This window comes from Mycteria americana, chromosome 4, assembly GCF_035582795.1.
Source record: "Mycteria americana isolate JAX WOST 10 ecotype Jacksonville Zoo and Gardens chromosome 4, USCA_MyAme_1.0, whole genome shotgun sequence".
In the NCBI taxonomy this organism is placed as follows: domain Eukaryota; kingdom Metazoa; phylum Chordata; class Aves; order Ciconiiformes; family Ciconiidae; genus Mycteria; species Mycteria americana.
In genome coordinates, this window is record NC_134368.1 from 27,735,737 (window position 1) to 27,754,218 (window position 18,482).

Below are 18,482 nucleotides of genomic sequence, written 5' to 3' on the forward strand. Positions count from 1 at the left end.
TAGACCCCATTAGATTCAGTGCAGCAGGGAAAGTTCTCTGCTCAAATACGCTAGATAAATTCAGCTCCTAGGCTGCAACAGGAGCACTTATTTTTAATTACTACATACCACTTGGGCTGTGATTTTACAAAGCACCTCAGCTCATGGTTAGTCCATGATTTCAACTGAAATCAAGCCTTCAGTTAGGCTCGAACACATGGTTGAAGTTATGTATAGGCTGAAGTGATTTCCTTAGTCAGATACTTGATGATATTTCCACATCTGCTTAGATTCAGAGCCTGATCCCATCATGCTAGGAGGGCAAAAATCCATTTGCTTTCAAGCGGAAGCCCCTCACTTGGTATTTTTCACTCTGGATTGGACAGGGAATTAGCAAACTGCCACTCCTTCTTACAAAATTATACCGATTCTACTACATCAAGCGGGACAGCTTTCCTTAGAATGATTAAACTTTTCCAGGATTTCATATCCTCACTCATCAGACTCCATTTACCGCAGGAAATTACAGTTAAGCTGTATGAAGACTTTCCCTCACTAAATCCAATGTTTATAAATTATAACCAGGCAGAAAATGTGAATCTCAACAATGCAACTATAGTCTGAAGTGTGAGCGTTCCCAAGTTCAACTGCTTTCCCAAATATTTTTTACCACAGCAGTAACATGAGTTTGTATAAATAAAGTATACATTTTTAGCATATTTGCACACTGCAATATAATAGATAACGTTTGTGTGTATTAGAAGAGCGCAGACCTGTGTGGGCTGTCTCTGCCTTTGTTCCCAGACAGGAGATTTTTTTGGACTTTTCACCAGCGGTGACCACCAACAGAGCAACTTCCCTCTGTTCGGGGTTTTTTTCATAAGAATGCTGCTGGAAAGCTTCTTAAGAAATAAGCTTTATAAAGCTTCTTAAGAAATAAAACAATAACAAGTTGGATATGGTTTATCCAGTCGCACATTATTCTTCATGCTTATGGCAAGATCTCAATATTCTTCCTTCCAGTACTGCAGCAGTTAGGCCAACATACATTCCTTGTTATATCCGTATAATAACTTCATACGTAGAAGACATGCCAACAGGTGAAGGGAAGGCTCTCTCTAGAGCAGAGAGCAGAACTAGCAGCAATGAGGGCCAGAGCCGGTCACACAGTTTATCTTTAGGTTTTCTTGCACTGTGCTGAACAAATCACTGACTGGACCCAGCTTCGTTATTTTCTCTTATGTACGTAACAGATTTAATACCTTATTCACATTGTGTAAAATATGCAGCATACAACATAGATCATCATAATATAGAGAATAATGTAAAAACTTTAGGTCTAAATAAGAAATCATAAAACCTAAACACAGTCAATACATCCTGCATGGTACTTCTTTAAAATGCTTGAGATAGAGCTACTGCTCACAAGCATATTCACATGTAAGAGGAAAAGGATTTGTTAGGAACAAAAAGAAGATCGATTATTGCGTTGAATTTAAGGATAGTTTATTATACACTGACTACTACAATAGGCTACGTTTTAAATTCTAGGTTTCAAATTTTTAGGATTTAAATTAGGCTCTTAGTACCTAAACTTGGTGCAGAGAGACTGGCCTCAACTATATTTTGTTGAGCTCCTCTTCTTTATGGATGGCTGCAAGCGATCCCTCCAGGTATCCCCCTAGAACACTGCCAAAGTCACTTAATAAAATCAACAGCGGTGAATGTATGGGGTGGGGTGTGTAAAGTAGGGAACTCTGACACCGGGTTAATGCTTGGCCATGGCAGAGTGAGTGGCCAGCCCCTTGGGGAGAGGACTTCACCCTTTGACTCTACACGGAACCAAAAACAGTTAAACCAGGCATGACACTCAGCATTCCCATTTAGGACCAGCTTTAAAAAGGAAAATAGCTCCACTGTGCACTGACAAATTCAGCTTAATTGAAAATGATAGCACCCAGGAGAATTCTGGCCCGTGACCTAGATAAAACAGAGGCAAACCATTGTGTGACTGCATCTCTTTAGTAAATGTAGTACCACAGTCAGCAGTCTGCAGTCTGCAAAAATACTCATTTTCAAAGCAAGCTTTCAGAATGACTTCTGTTTCAGGGCGGGAACACAGATGCAGGAACTAGAAAGGGCTTTCAACGCCTGCTTGTTTGTTTATTTATAGTCATTCTTATCTGGGGCAAAATAAATGCTTGTACATATTTTATTTGCAAATAAAGCATGAACAGTGAAATCCATAACAGAGCAAAAGGGCACACAGTGGTGCCCTTAAAAATCTGTCCTGTGTATGTAAGATAACTAGCTGGAGGAAACCTATGCAAATACTATCAAACATGCATATACTTTGTAAGCTGTAAAAAGAAAGAAATCACCCAGAATGTAGGAAAGTGCTCTAAAACTCATGTAATTTCTTGTAGAGAATTATAGTTGACCTTTCTGCATTGCAAAAGGAAAGGACACCCGAAATTATTGGAACAGACTACTGGAAAAGGCTTCCCAAACTACAGCCAGTGCATGCTTACGGTATTCAGATATACAACTACTGCCCACAGTACAGAAGGACAGACCTCTCATTTCATGGTTCATTTAAAACTATAGCTGATCTGACAAAATGTTCATGGTCCGGAATGGTCTTTTTATATAGATCCGTACTGTATTCTAACATACAGATTTTGTACTTGAATCGGTAGTGAGTTTCACTGATGTCTTGTGGCCCAAATGTGTGTGCTTGTTTTAGTACCTCTCTAAGTCTGCCAGTCCGGGAAGCCTCCAGGATGAGACACAACAGACGGACAGAAGCAACCCAGGTCTGCATTCCGTCACAGCAGCCACGCAGCATGAGCGATGCTGGAGTTTAGCTGGCATGCAATGATCTGGGGATTGTTTTCCAGAATGGTCTTTGCCTTAAGATATCCCCTCTATTCCCACCATATCTCGATGGGTAACAGCTTCCCTCGGTCGTGCACAGAATATCTCTGCCCAAGAGGGCTAATGACCCTCATTGTCATGCCCTTATTCTTGTGGAGTATCATCTTACTCTGTGCTACTTTCTACAGGCTGGTGGGCATTTAGAAAAGACAAGTATTCACTTAGATGACAAAGGAAGGTGTCAGTGGTGAAAAAACTACACGTCTGTATTTCTGGAATGGCAGCATCTAGACTCTCATCTCAGCTAGTCAGACTTCTGTGATTTAATGACGATTTTGTTACCTCTCTGGAGCTAAGATCCTAAGCATTAGTCATGCTGGAAGGCACATTTTAGTTCTCCCTGCTCATTCAAAATATTTTCCCCAAACCTAAGATGACTAAGGCTTTTGAAAAGATAACACAGCATTTTCTGTGAATACCAAATACATTTTAAAAGTAGTTTTCAGTAGTGACAGACTTTAAACTGTTTCTTTTAAAAATGTCTGTGAACTTTTGTCTTACTTCTTTTGTTTTCATATTCTCAGAGTTGTTTTGCAAGTAGCTTTTTGCCAGTGTTGAACATGGAAGCACATTGCTGTAAGCAGGCACAAGAAATTCAGCTGCACAGTGAAGCTGGTTTTTTCCATCTTACGTCCTCCAGAATCAGGGTCTGAATGAAGCAAGTTCAGGCAAGAAGACATTATAAAAGCAACTGGAGTTAATAATTCCTTTCATTTAGCTTAAGAACAGTTCATCCAGTTTCTTCAGGGTCATAAAACCAACTCCTAAGCCAGCTGAAGCTGGTGGCAAAACGCCCAGTGATGGTAAATGGTACCACATTAGATCCTGGGTCTTCTTTTATTGCCCTCACCGAAATCTACAGACTTACAGAGGCAGAGAGAGAGTTTCCAAACCAAAGCCATTATTGCCCAAAGCAATGAGGATGCTTACTGATAAGCCACAGTGCTGTGGCCAACTGGTAGAAAAAAGCAGGAGGGCTGAGCGGTCAGGCTAGGTCACCGGAGCCTTACATTAAACACCCTGCTCTGCCACCAGCTTTCTCGAGCAAACTACACACTGCTAATTCCTCAGTGAACGGCGAGCGTGGCAAAGCCCCGCTCCCGCACACGCTGGCACTCAGGGAAACCTCAGCCTTCAGTTTGGTAGCACGATCCCCTACAAAACCAATGGGAGGAATGAAGGGCTTACGGTTGGGGAGCACAGAAAGCAACCAGCTGAGTGGGGCATTGCTTAAACTAGCTGGTGGGAAATACTGAGTCTAGGCACAGATGTACTCCAAAAGGAGTTAAACTCGTTGTGATGGCAAGAGGGAGGTGTTTATCCTTGCTTAAAACTCTTACCATGAATACTCTCCTAATGTTAGGTGCCCTTTTGAATGAGAGAAAAAGAAGAGACATAACAGACAGCCCTGGGTTATGTTCCTTCTCTGGCTAGGCTTCTTCTCCTGCTCTGCAGCCAAAACATGCACTGAAGCCCTCTATGTTTAACTAAGTTTAACTACTAAGCTATTTGGCACTTCATGGTGAATGGTTCTCTCTCCTTCTTCCAGCAGCGGTCCTCCACTTGGTAAGCAATGAATAGTCACTGGAATAGGGGCCTGAATCTGACTCTTCCACATCAGTTTCTAACTCCTCATCATGAAGTCAACACCTCAACATCTCTCCTTGGCTTAATGTATATCCAGTTTCTTTACGCTAACCGTAATTCAGAGAGCTGTACAACTCACTGTACACTGTAACAGTCTGCTGGTGGTCGCCAGCTCCTAAAATACAGAAGCACCAGCTGCAGGTACAATAGGGAGCTGAAGGTAGACCCCTGACCTCCCGGACAGAGCCTTTGCCACTGGGTGATAACTGGAAATGCACACCAAGAATTGTAAGACTGCTCAATTCTGTCTTGTGCAAAGCCTCACCTAAGTACCTTTACTAGCCTACCCCCTTGGCAAGGGGAAGGCCAAGTTTAAGAGTCCCCTGGCCCTTAATGAGACCACCAAGCAGCTCTGTGTTTCCAGGAGATGGAGGCCCACTAGAAAGAAACAAATGTGAGATTGGGACAACACTGGCAGAAAAATATGGTCTGAGGGAACGAGGGGGGAAAGCTGAACAAGTTTTCTGAGGATTTCAGTAATGCCTAAAGATTCAGTGCAGTGCTCAGAGTTTTCTGTTGGATTTAATGCTTAGTTCCAGCTGATGGTTAAAACAGATGGTTAAAACAGGTTAAAACCTGGTTGCTGAAGGTACAAAATAAGGCTTTTGAAGGCAATGAGACCTCAGTTTGCAGGCTGGTGCTGTGTTCCTTCTATAGATGGCACTGTAACTTACCAAATGCTTTGCTTCCCTGCCCATTATTTTTTCTGATGCTATCAGCATTATGCCATCTCAAAAAGGCACATTGAAGGTAAAAAAAACTCAAAACCATCAGTAACATCGAGATGCACCTCAAATCACAAGTGTGAACTCTGGTCTCAAGAGCATTATAGCATTATACAGGATCTGACAAAAAAGCACCCTCGTTCAGTATCCAGCCTCTGTGAACGGCCAATAGCGTGACCTTGGGGCAGAATATCAGAGGAGACTAAACATATAGTGGTGTGCCCTTACATGCTGTACCAGCTTACAAGGAGCTGGAGGGACACCATACAGGCAGATGTGGTATCTTTACCTCTAATATCCCTTGACAGATTTTTATTCAGTGAATTTCTTCAATTGCTTTTGCACCCATATAAATTTTAAACATCCACAGCAAACCAGATGGTCCTGGTTGAAACATAACTTCTGACTTTTTTTCCAGAGTGAACATAAATCCAAATGCATTGTAAGACATTTGAAGCAATTAATGTGCAAATGATTATCACTACGAGCAGGAGCTAACTAAAACCAACTGCTTACACATGACAAGTCATACATGGTTTCCTCCATTATCTTTCTCTTTGCACATAACTTCTTCACGATAAGGACTCTTGTATCTTAACAGCACCATGTATAAATGGCACTGTCAGCATCCTTAGTGCTCGTCGGTACATTTTCAGTAACACCAGGGCCAATACACCAGTTCACTTAACTCTGTTTGTAACCACAACACATTTCTAAAAATATCATTGACTGAAAAGACCCTCCATAAAAAGACTTGTTAGTTCATCAAATTTACAGAAGTATCAACAAATTACCTTGATTCACGAAGTCAAAACCCTTCATGAAATCCACACGGACAGCCCAACAGCCTGGCTTCTCCTCAGGGCGTAGTGCTCACGTTACAGCAAAGTGGGCTTTGTAAGTATTACAGACAGAAAGCTACCACAGCACCAGCAACCACCATGTGCCTGAAAGCTAAGTAACAAGTAGTTACACACGTCCTAGATGCTACACATCCAACACACCAAGAAAAACACACCATTCCTTTTTAAACTGTAACAAAAGGTATACTTCTATTTAACACAACTGTTTCAATCGTGCCCCCCAAAAATTTATGTTCTTTCTTCAATAACCTCAACATAGATATATTAAAAAGTTTAAAAAGCAATATCAATATTGTTTCCAGTCCCAGATGCAACTTTAGTTGCATATATAATTTTAAGATAAATTGTCATTATACACCTTCCCATCTGACAGTACTCCTGCTATTATCACCCAGAACTAGTAACTTGTAAATATCTATGAAAAAAATTAATCCCTTTATCTTTCAGAAATTTACAGCAGTATTCTTCCAAAGTAAATACACAGATAGTAGAATGTATACAATAACTGAGCCAGATTTGTGATTACGATTATGAAGAAATAGGCCACGGTTTATACCTGATAAGCACAGTGTATTTATTCTGTGGGGAGTGAAAGATTTATTATGTGTTTAAGCATTCATTTCCTTATTTTTATGCATGTTTTCTGTAAAGGATGTGTTAAGTGTATTAGGATCACTTGAGAACTCAAAGGGGTTTGGAAAGTCAGTCCTAAGTTTCGCAATCACTCACCATGTTATAAACCAAGGGTATCTGTTGATGTAAACATTTCCCTCCATACTTCTGAACGGTGTTTCTGTAAGAAGAAATCAGCCAGAGGATGGCTTTTACATTATCACAAGCTTTCAAATGCAGAATATTCCAATAAAGTAATTTCCATTGAGGCATGGAGGGCCAGAAGTTTAAGAGGGAGATAAGAAGTGGATCCTGGAAGTTAGGATGTGTTCTCCCCGCTGTATAGCCTCCTCTCTGGGATGGGCTGCAGAAACCCCACCTCTCCCTCTCCTCTCTGCGTTTCACAGCCTTGAGCACTGGAAAATACAAAGGTATTCAGAAAGCCTATGTGCTCTTGCAGAGTTCATGAGGGGGATGCAGCAGAATTAGTAAAAAACCAACAAAGGTCCATACCCTATGATTGGAAAAGTGGACTCTCCTTTCTTCCCCCCTCACAGTTCCTTTTCACCTGCCCGAGGGCCGCAGAGTTTCTTGGCATCTTACTCTTTCCCCTGCATTGCTCCTGGAGGCCCCAGCACTTTCAAGCCCTCGGAAAACGAGCCATACAGCCTTTGCGGTGAAGCAGCCCTAAGAACTGGCAGGCTTAATGGAGCGTGTGTACGGCGCTCACACTTCTCCTCAGCACAGCACCTCCAGCATGTCCGTACGCACACCACGACAGTTTCCAGCTGGGTTCTCCTATGCTGCGAGTGCCTTCTGCTGCTTTCAGCGCTCTGTACTCAACTCTTCCACAGTGTTTCAACAGCTCAAGAAATTAACTGGTGTAGAAAGTGAAAGGGAAGACGGTAGCAACCTGGTGATGCTGGGACATGCCCACAGGCTGCCATAGCATGTGCCTTGAAGAACCATTGTTTCTCTAGATGTCATGCTCTCCACACACGAGCCTCCATTTTCCTTGCTGAAGTGTCGTTCCCCCCCCAGGTTTAGATCACGAACGCTTGAGTGCTGTATTGACATCCGCTACCTCAAAGTACAAAGGAGAGAGTTTCATGTTGCAAGAGCTCCCACAGCTGACAGCCCAGTCACCCTGCACCGCTGGAAAATCTTCCACCCTGTAGAACCACTTGCATGACTTTCCTTACTCACTGGGATGAAGATTCCACAGGTCTTGATTGCCAACAAGGTTTGAGAGTCTTTATTCCTGACAGGCTCATGATTTCCCAGTTTCACTGAGGCACGTAAGATGCTGACCAGTCTCACAAGGTGCTCCAGATCATCCCTTCCTGCACAACAATCTTTGCTACATTCTGGTTGCAAAGTGGTCTATAAAGAGAAAGATTTGCAATAAAACTTAATTGAAAAGTCTGGAAGTAGTGCACAGACGCAAATTTGGCATATAGACTGGTTTAATTCAGCACTGAAAACTGATTAAAATACTCATTTTCAGAGAAACATCATTCCGCAAACTGTCTAAAGTTAACTGGAGGCCCCTTGTCCCTTAGAAAAGGTTGATGCTCAACTGAAGTTTGCCAAATGATGAATTACTCCAGTGTTCCCTGTGCTGTCGGACCTGAACTTAGAGCTACGACTTCTACAAGGTTTTCTTAATGCTAGCACTCCAGTCTCTTAGAGACACACCATCATTTTGATCTTTTGCTGACCTACTAGCATGCTAAGCAAACATGGTGTCACTAGTGTCTTAGGACTGGAATTTTTTAAGGCATGGATGGGACTTAGGTGCTTAATCCCATTAATTTTGATGAGATTTGAGCATCTAACACTTTTAAAGTCTTATGAAAATCTCTATCCAGTTTGCTGGCCATGGGTCATCAATAGAGTGATGACGCAGTCAATGAATACTATATTTCAAGAATAAAAAACACTCAGTAAATATGGTCCTTTTGAAAAACAATGATTAATGAAAAAATGTAGATATAGTCCAATGTGCTGGCTTGGATTAGCTACAGGTGTGACAGTTCTGCAGCCTATGGATTACCTGTCCTTGCCTCCAGCTAGATCAGGAGTTCTTGTGATAGGCAGTCCGATCAGCGGCCAAAAAGTTCCCGAGAATAAGACAGGTATTGGCAATCATTTCAGTAACATGGATTATCAACTCACAGAAAGTATTTTCCATTCTCTTGAATGATCAGCTGACGTTTTCTTGACCTTTGGGCTTCGTTTGGACGCCCACAGAGGAGCACTGGGGCCTCTAAACTGGGAAAAACTCCAGACACTTTTGCTGGCCAGACAGAAAGACATAATTAAAAAAGTAATAATAAAAGAAAGTTAGGAAAATAACTTTAAAGGGATTTTTTTCCCAATTTTGCTGTTTTAAGGGCAGCCCTCAAGAACTTTTTTGGCTGTACACTCAATAGCAGTGATTTCTTGGCAATCTCATTAGCTCCACTTTTGTATGGGTGGGTAGCTCTCATATAATAAATCATTTAGCAGTTCAGACAGTGATTCAACAAAGTGTAATATCCTTCTCTTCCCTGACAGTTTGTCAACATGGACTAAAATAGGAGATATGTCTACACAGTCCAACAGACAGACCTACGTCACCACATCCATTCCTAAAGCAGGCTGGAAGAGAGCCAACTCTGCTCCAAAATGTGATCCATGGTACTTGGGCTTGAGCAAATAAGCCCAGCTTGTTAAGCCGGGGTCAACGGTACAGTAATGGTGGTACTGGTTTGGAGTTGGCTCACGTCTGACCAGCTGGGAGCAGAATGAACTTAGATCTGGGTTCAAAAGAGCAGAGTGAAAGGCTTATGTGAACCCTTCCAACCCTGAGAGGTGTGGAAGGCCCTGCTGGACCCACACTCTTGCAGGATAGGGCCTTCTACCTTCAGAAAAGTTCCCAGGGATTTCAGTGAAGTCAGGTTTCATCTTCAAGAGGTCCAGAAAACAGCAGAAGAAGTAATTCTCCAGGAGCGCTAAAAGGTTATAGGAAGGCCCAACAAATAGTCATAGTACTGCTTGTTTCTTTAATACCTAAATGTCTCACATATATTGAGAAGTATTCCGTTTCTGTGGTCACACTTAGATTTACATTTTCTGTAAATGTACAGATTTACATCAGTAGCTCCAGTGAATGAGTTTTCAGCTGGGGGGTGTGTGTGTGCCTGTAAGTAGTGAAATAATGTTACTAAGGCATATCAACCTGTTGGTACTTGCAGTTTAGGGAAGTATAAGAAAGGTTGCTATCTGGGGAGACATCCACAGCTCCTCCTAACTCACAGTAGTAATTTAGGCAGGGTTGCAAATAATACTCCATCCTTTGAAATGATGGGTGGAGCAAAATAAAAAAAAACAAACCTATTAGTAGTCTTCATTTTGAGTTGGGGCTGATGGCTGATTTTGACACCCTGACTCTTCAGAATATGTGACCATCATGTCTGTGATGGCACGACGGATGCCGTCTGTCCCAGAAACGGTACCTGTTGCACCAAAGCACCTCCACAGGCTTTGATGAGAGTCTGGTTCTGCAAGGATTGTCAGGCTGCAGGAGATCACTGAGCAAGACAGCCTGCCTTCTGGGAATAAACTCACCTGTATCTATACTACACTGCTTTATCTTGCTTCCAGTTGAACACAATCCTCTGCTAAATATTGTCCTTTAGAAATTCAATACATAGGAGAAAAAAAACCCCTAATATTCCTGTGTCATGGAACTAAATTGTAATGTTGCTAAATAAGATATATTGCTGGCCTGCTGCATGAAGTCATTGTTTTTCTTTCTCACTTTTTTCTTTTTTTCTTGTTTTCTGCCCCTGCTTCTCTTTTTCCTCTCCATTTTCCACTTTTAGCTGCCAATTTCCTTGAGTAAATGAATATTCCAACTCACCATGAACCAGCTAATACCCCAAACAAATTTGGATAAAGCCCAGTGTTGATTCCAGATACAGGTTTTCCCTTTTGATCTGCTCCAAGGGGAAAGTTACTAAGGAAAGAAAAGGGAAGGCAACGTTCACCAGTTCCTTCTGGATGATGCAAGTGACTGCTAAATTAAAGGCTGAATGTGATGTACCTTTTCCCATGTTTCTCAAACTTTCACAAGTGGCTACCCAGCAAATAGCTGTTCTAACATCAGTGAGAGGGTTTTTTGACATTCCTTTTGCACATTTGATAAAAAAACAAGGTAGTTTGGTGAACTACATGGTTATGCCACCATTACACAAAAATTGTTATAAACTGAGAAAAGGAATATCAGAACCCAGGAATTTACTTTGGAAGCTAGGACTTGGTTTCCAAAGCACCTTTTTCCACATATAGTTCTATTGTAGAAGTTTGATTTTCATCCCATTTGACACCAGTTTGGCAAAAGTTTCTAACTGCATTCATTGCATGCTGCCTCATACATGACAGCCCCTGCCTTTCCCCACGTAACACAACTCCACAGCATTTCTTTGAAGCTACGGCTGCTGCAGAGGTTTGCAGACCGCTGAACAACCTGCTCTGGCAACTAATCATTTCATGTACTGAGCCTAGACAGACTCAGCTGCACTGAGGGAACTTGCAGCTGGCATGGGCTCTCTGAGCACGTTAGCTGACTTGAAAGAGCCTCTTCCTAGGTGATGGCACTACGAAAGAGGTGTTGAGGAACATCTCCCTGAGGGTGCTAAAACCCCTCTACCATGTAAGGCCACTCCTCACCGAGAAAGATTTGAGTAACTCCACGTGTTTGAAAATTTACCCAGGATAGTGAAATGGGGTAAGATGCATACTGGGTGGGTGGCAGCAGGGAAAGATGCTGCATTTAAATAAGCAGAGTGCAAAATCAGCTGGAAGATTATTGCAGATACATACTGGAAGTGGAGATTCCTGCTCCGGATCCTGTGTTTAGAAGAACACTCCGCTTCCACTTCCAGTCTTTAATGAAGGAGGTTGTAAGAAAGTAGCTGAAAAGCAGTCAAACTCAGAAAAAAACTGGAAGGGAAATACTGTTTTGCCCTCTGTACCACTCCCAGCTCAGCGTAGAAGCAAAGGCTGTTTGTTGTTTTTGCATTAAAGAAACCGGGTGTCACATTGGCAGGTACACAAACATACGAGCATCGGCTCCCCACCAATGCGCTTTTGTTTTAAAGGGCTAAAAAGATCCCTGATAACAGCTGGTGAAAGGCCCATTGTCCTGCCACATCCTTTTCCCGACTTGACCTGTCAAGAGAGCAGAAGTCTGCAGCTCTGGGCGTACAGAGCGGGGTGGGAGAGCCATGCTTTCCTTCAGAGTCCTCTGTCAGTTGCTGGTTTGTGCGTGTGGTCATTTTCCTTTCGTAATATGGTATATATTTTACCGGAGGCCCTAGAAAGAACGTGTGCGGACCTGGACCTTGCTGCGCTTGGTAGCTACAAACACAGAATGAAAGGATGCTCCCTGGCTTGACGAGTTCACTGGTTTTGTGCTCAGGTTTATTCTTTCCTTCACCTTGGTACCTCTTTATTTTGGGTTGCTTCACTTCCCTTTCACCACTCCTCCACTTCTTTTTTATGTAATTGCTCTTCAGTCAACCCAATTTATATCTTTTTAGCCTCGTGTAACTTGGTATCACTTACTTGTGATATTTCTCGTTTCCCTAGCCTTCTTTCTGCTCTTCCTTCCCAGTGATTTTCATGGTTTATATTTGTTGTGTTGTCCCTCCACCTACTGTGTGCGAACAAGAGGAAGGGAGAAGTACCTGGAACCGGAGAGACAGAGAATAGGGTTGAATACAGTTACAGAACTGAGAGACAGGAGACTATGGCAGGCTGGGACAAAGAAAAGCAGGCTGGTGGAGAAAAAAAAGATGCTCGTTAAAGAGGAGGCTGGATATAGGAATTTCCTATACCAGAGGAAAGGCAGGTCTTGATGAGAACAATATAAAGAAGGAAGGAAGTGGTTGTTTGGGTGAGTGGGAGAATTGACCGTGGCTGCGGATGAAAGGAGAAGCTGAGCCAGGCTCTGCAATCAGCAGAGCTATCAGCCTGGGATCTGCAGGCCTCCAGGAGAAGCAGAACCAAGTGTCAAAGTGTCCAGAAAGGAGGGCTGGGCAGGGAAAAATCCACGCCTAAAAGCATAGCAGCGTTCAAAACACAGAGATACTGATCAGGGATTTGTTACACAGAGAACAGAGAGGATGGTGAAGACCCCCAAAATTATGCTTTGTAAATGACGTTGAATATTTACAGGCATTTATGCACGGGATCTCTCATTTTGAATTGCCTGCACTCTAATTCATTAGGCTGATAGCTGGCTAAATAGCAACATGTGTAGTAGTATATCAGATCCTGAATAGTCAACAGCTTTTAAAATCTAAAAATTTAATTAAAGGCAAAGACAGGCAAATAGGAAAACATCAAATGGTGCTCAGCTACCAGGAGACAATTGGATGTATTAGCTTTCAAAAATCAATATAAAATTCCAAAATAGAGGAAAACTGCTTCACAAAAGGGCTTCACACTCTCCCAGGACAGGGTGAGAAGGGATAATACTGCTTTTTTCCAAGGAAAGAGCAAACTCGGATGATCCATCCACTCGTGTAATTCCCAGAACGACACAGAACATCGATGCCAAGCCTGACAATATGTTGCTGAGTGAGTGGTAGCAGAGGGAAAGTGACTGTGATAGAAGACAGCAAGGCCGGGATAAACAAACAGGTGCTGTCAGCCAAATGCTGAACACTGCAAATGCACCACAGCAGATGCCCTGATTAAATAAAATGTGAAGTCACAACATTTGTTTGAGTGATTGAAAAAAATCAACATGCTCTCACAATCTCAGATTCATTGATTTTTCATTAGAATTAAAAATAACAAAAGCTCTGGTGTTACTTTTCTTTTAGCCTGTAAGTTTTTTAAAAATACATTAAAAAACCACTTGAATGGAAACAGTCTTCCTTCGAGTCATTTTTCAAAATTAGGGTTTTTCTATCTCTTGCTTCTGAGTGGATATCTTTACCAACCTGCTCTCAAAGACAGGCTGCATGTCATGGAGAGTTGAACTGTCTTTGAGTCTAGCTTTATCAATGAAGAAAATGCTAAATTTCTGGTAAAGATCTCTTCCACCACCCTCCTCTGCCTTGACAGATGCTGCTGTGAGGGTTCCTCTCGTCCGCTCACCCAGCCCACCTCCCAGTTCACCCCTTCACACATGACAAGCCGTGAAAGAGCACAACCTGCCCTCAGTAAAAGATCTCCAAATACTCTCCAGCAGGATTAATACCTGTTGAGAGGTATTAATACCAAGGATGCTTTATGCCAGGGCTGTCCAACTCCCGCACCATCACCAGGCAGCCACGCTGCTCTTTGCAATGGTGTGAGTCCCGTGACGGCTGAGAGGCTGCATCTCTGAGCAGCTCTGAAATAATCTGGAGATTATACAGAGCTGTGCTGGATGTGCCTACTCCTGTTTTATACTCTAGAGAACGAAGGAATTCCAAGCAGAAATTTAAAAATAAATACCATAGGGCCTCAAGTTCTCTGTGTGATATTCAGTGGTTTGGTAAAGGGACAAAAAGGACAAGCAAACCAATGAAATGTATATACAAGTCCTTGAGCAAACAACTGAGAAGATATTTAGCCAGAGCAGTCTGCTTAGGGCTCAGCTCAGATTTCTCCAAAATCTGGCCCAGGATTGTGCAATGTCCCCAGCTATGACCATTATGGTCTGGGGGAAAATGATCTGCACAGAGAACATCAGCCAGGACTGACAGATTGCGGAGGAGAAAAGGAGGCAGAAAAGTCTGGTGCTAGCAGGATAACTTCCCTTCTTAACCAGCCCAGGGCCTTGCTGGTTTAAGGCGCATTTATCAAAGCTCACAAAGAAAAGATTAATAAGCCAGGTAAAATGGAATACAAATAGAGGATCCTTGGGTGTTTCACCCATTTGCTCTTTGTGCAATGTTTTTTTGGTAAAAGTAATTTTTTCCAAATGGAGGGTGCCTGTGTTACTGGAAGCATGTTGTGTCAGACCTGCTTTGGAGAACAAGGTTTATTGTCAGGTTAATACAACCAGAAGAAGGAGTGAGAGCACAAAGATGCCATCTAGGAGTAGTTTTGCACAGAGCTTGGTCTTGAACACCAGACCCGCTCCTTCAGGGAGACAGATTATAGCAGCAGAAGCTGCCCAGGACACAGCTTCCTCGACGCAAGCTGTTCATGGCTGCCGTGGGATAAGATCAGGCCTCCCACGACACCAGTCAGGCCTTACTAGCCCTCTGCTCCTGCTGTTCAAGAAGGTTAAAGATTTCAGGTGTTATGTTGAAGACAAAAAGGCATACGAGACTTTATCTTCCCAGTGGAGAAAACTAAATTGGGTAGAAGACCAAACCGGTTAGTACAATACAAGTTGAACCCTCACTCTACCTGAAATTATATCCCCCTAAAAGCCCCTATTTTTCTTTCTGTGCACAGCAGCAGAGAGATTCCTGGTAATCAGAGAAGACCCTCTTCCTCTGCTTCCACCTTCTCCTATAACCACCATGTTACACATTTTTCCACAAGTACTTTACTTGCGCACAGGCACAGTCTGCTTTCGGGAAGGGTGACTGCACCTGGACAAAGATACGCAGCTTGACGCTGATACCTGCTCCTCCATAGGTTTTCCCCTATCTAATAAATACAGATGCAAGTTTGTTGTAGGCGATCAGGATTACTGAGATGCTAGCTTGAGTTTTACTGGAGAGAAAAACAGAGAAGCTAAACCAAAGTATTTGTTTTAAAAGAAGAGAGTTTTGCAAACAGCTACAAGAAAAATTCTCCTATTTTGTTGTTATAAATTCCATCGCTATGTTTCTGGTAATGTTTCTGGTGAGGAGCAGCAGAGCGACCTCAGGAAAACCTTGCTGGAGTTCCTAAGGTCCTCATTTTCATATATTGTCTCCTGAACCAGTTGCCAGGGTGGCTGTAATAGGGAGAGGAAAACTGCTGAAAAACCTATGACCGGTATTCAAGGGGCTTAGAGCAAGCCCTGCAACTCTCCAGGCAGATGGCCGTTTAAAAAAAAAAAAAAACAACCAAGCTGGGCTGATGCTAGAATTGTGTTTCCATGGGAACAGGGAGGTAGGGATGCTGCCTTGTACTTGACCGAATGTGAAGCAGGTTCAGGACTAGGATTAGGAGAGAAGTGGCCAGATTCCTGCTGCCATTCAGGGTATCTTTTACACTCCTAAATACAAGACAGGGCTCTTTAAAGGACTGCACTAACTCTCTATCCACATGTCTTTGTGTGGATTTAATAAATTTTAAAAGATGTATATGCTTAAATGTAAAAGTGTATATAAGAGTGTGTATAAGAGCACATCATCTTTAGTGAGCCATGAAAACCAAGTGTGTAAATGAGAAATGCATGTCCACCTCTCAGTTTAAGACAAGGTGTGTGCTGGTGGTCTCTCTATCAAACGGATGCTCTGTGTGGTACGATGGTTACCCCAGCCCATTCCAGCTCTTCTAGTTCTCCAAGAGGTGATGTTGAGATCACCAGACAGCAAAATCATACATCTGATATCATATGGTAATTAAAAAAAAGAGGTAGGATAATTATTTTAAATTGTTAGTCTTCCACTGCCCCAGGAGAATAAATCTAATTGATGTCTGATATACATCGGTGTTATTTAAATATTACAAGAATCAGAAAATAGTTTGTGTTAGCACAAGTATTTCAAAATACACTTCTTATGTCTCTTTCTTTAAATGTTTGAGATTAGATTACCATTCACCTAGTTTTCATCTAGTTGTGGTTCTCAGAAAAATCCCTATAAACTCATCTCCTGTTTTTAGGCCCTTCATTACTCCAGCAAGTTTCAAACAATAAACAAAGACCAAAACAAAAGGCAAAGAACAATAAAGACAAAATCCCAGAATGGAAATAGAGTTAAATATACACATTTACGTGATCTATTTATATTTGAAGAGTTAGTGTGGGTTTTTTTGACTAATTTATAACAATAAACAAGATTCAAAATCCCAAGTTTTGAAAGGAGCCAAATTCATGCCTAAAATAAGGGAATGTTGAAAAGGAGATCCTACAGTTCGCTTCTCATCAAAATTTGTTGACAACTATCACAAGCTGAAAATGTGACCAGTTATGACCCCTCTCAGAACAACCCCTTAGTAGAAGGGGTTAACGTTCGCATACCTGTGTTTCCAGCACGCAGATATCTTTCTATGCTTGCATAAATATAAACAAGTCCCTTTGGCTCATCTTTCAAACACTTATGAGTGGAGATTTTTAGGATTTGGCTTTAAAAAGGCCTTGTGAAAAATTTTTCTTCCCTGTTTCTAGAAACTTCTATGCTTACCCTTAGGCTCAAGAGCATCTGTTCGACCTAGGGCTACTCACACGACCCAAGTGCGCTTGTCTCTGCAGGACAGAGGTTTCTTCCCTTGCGTAAAAAGGAGAAAAGAGTTTTCCCGGGCGGTGTTGTTTAAGCATACCTTGATGCCTGCTTCACTTCAGAAAGGAGCGGACCGCTGCCAGGTACCGTGCTGACCCCCGCGCGTTTTAGCGAGGCCCCGCTCACCCCCAGCAGCGGGAGGAGATGCCCGAGGGGCGTCCGGGGGTGCCCCGCTCCTGGGGAGCAGCCCCGCGCCGCGGGGCAAGCGGGCGAGGGTCTGGGCGGGGGAGCAAAGCCTTCTCCCGCCGCGGGGGCCTGGAGGCTCTCAGGTGCTTCGTGCAAGAACATTAATTAACGTTAAGGTGCTTAATGCAACAGCCGCAACCAGCAGCTCGCCGCGTGCAGGGGCAGCTCCGTGCCCTCCAGGAGTCGCATGCGGGGTGGGGGGATCGGCTGCTCCCCCAAAGCCGGGGGGGCCTCGCCATCGTCCCGCCGCCCCCTCCCCGTGGCAGCGCCGCCTGCGATGCGATGCGATGCGGTGCGGTGCTCGCGGCGGGGAGGCGGCGGCGCGGGCACTGCATGGGCTGAAGGCAAAGCGGCTTCGCCCGTCTGTTTTATTTTTAGCTGGCAGCTCAGCTCAGCGCAGCGCAGCTCCGCCGGCGGGGCGGGCGGGGCGGCAGGCGAGGGAGGACCGAGCCGGCAGGGCGGGCGGGCGGACGGGGCACCGGCACAGAGAGGTTACCGCAGGCGAGCTGCAGCCAGCCGGGCTGCAGAGCGCCGCCGCCCCCGGCCCCCGCCCCCCGCCCCGGCGGCTGCGAGGCAGGCAGCGGCAGGCAGCGGCCTCCGGCGTCCGCCCGCTGCGGCCGCGGCTCACCTCGGGCTGGCGGCGCGGTGCCTGGCTGCTCCCCCGCCGCAGCGCGCCGGGGCCCTGCAGATGGCCAGTCCCGGGCTGGAGCTGGGAGAGGTTCAGCCTCCCCCCGAGCCCCCCCAGCCTGAGCTGGCTTTCACCGAGGCTCAGAAGTGGATCGAGGTAAGACCGCGGGATGGCAGGGGTGCGGGCGCCTGACCCCCACCGAGGCGACCCGGCGTCCTTCCCCGCCTCGTCGCGGGGTCCGCAGGCGTTTTATTCCAGGCCGAGCTCCGTCCCGGCCCCCCCGCCGCCCTCCCCCGCTTCGCTCGCTGCGGGGAAGGCGGCCGGGGCCCGCTGAGCCGCTGCTCAGCCCCCGCGCAGCGTGCGCGCCTTCGGACGGACCCCTCCCCCCCGCGCATCTCTTCCAAACTTAATCTCTTAATCGCATTTCCCCTCCCCGCCCCCGGGGCTGGGATGAACGCGGCGGCTGTAAACAGGA

General features: G+C 44.3%; 1 protein-coding gene across 6 annotated transcripts in view; it reads left to right on the forward strand.

The window, feature by feature from the left end:
- The first annotated feature begins 17,817 nt into the window (after positions 1 to 17,817).
- LIMCH1 (LIM and calponin homology domains 1) overlaps positions 17,818 to 18,482 on the forward strand; it is a 182,406-nt gene continuing 181,741 nt past the window's right edge. For 2 of the 6 annotated variants that reach the window (XM_075499986.1, XM_075499987.1), the window contains exon 1: positions 17,820 to 18,163. In XM_075499986.1, coding sequence (XP_075356101.1) covers positions 18,068 to 18,163 — 96 coding nt within the window. In that variant the 5' untranslated portion in view covers positions 17,820 to 18,067. Of the gene's footprint in view, positions 18,164 to 18,482 lie in introns of all 6 variants that reach the window. The other 4 variants (XM_075499988.1, XM_075499989.1, XM_075499991.1 and 1 more) reach the window with 4 other exon arrangements.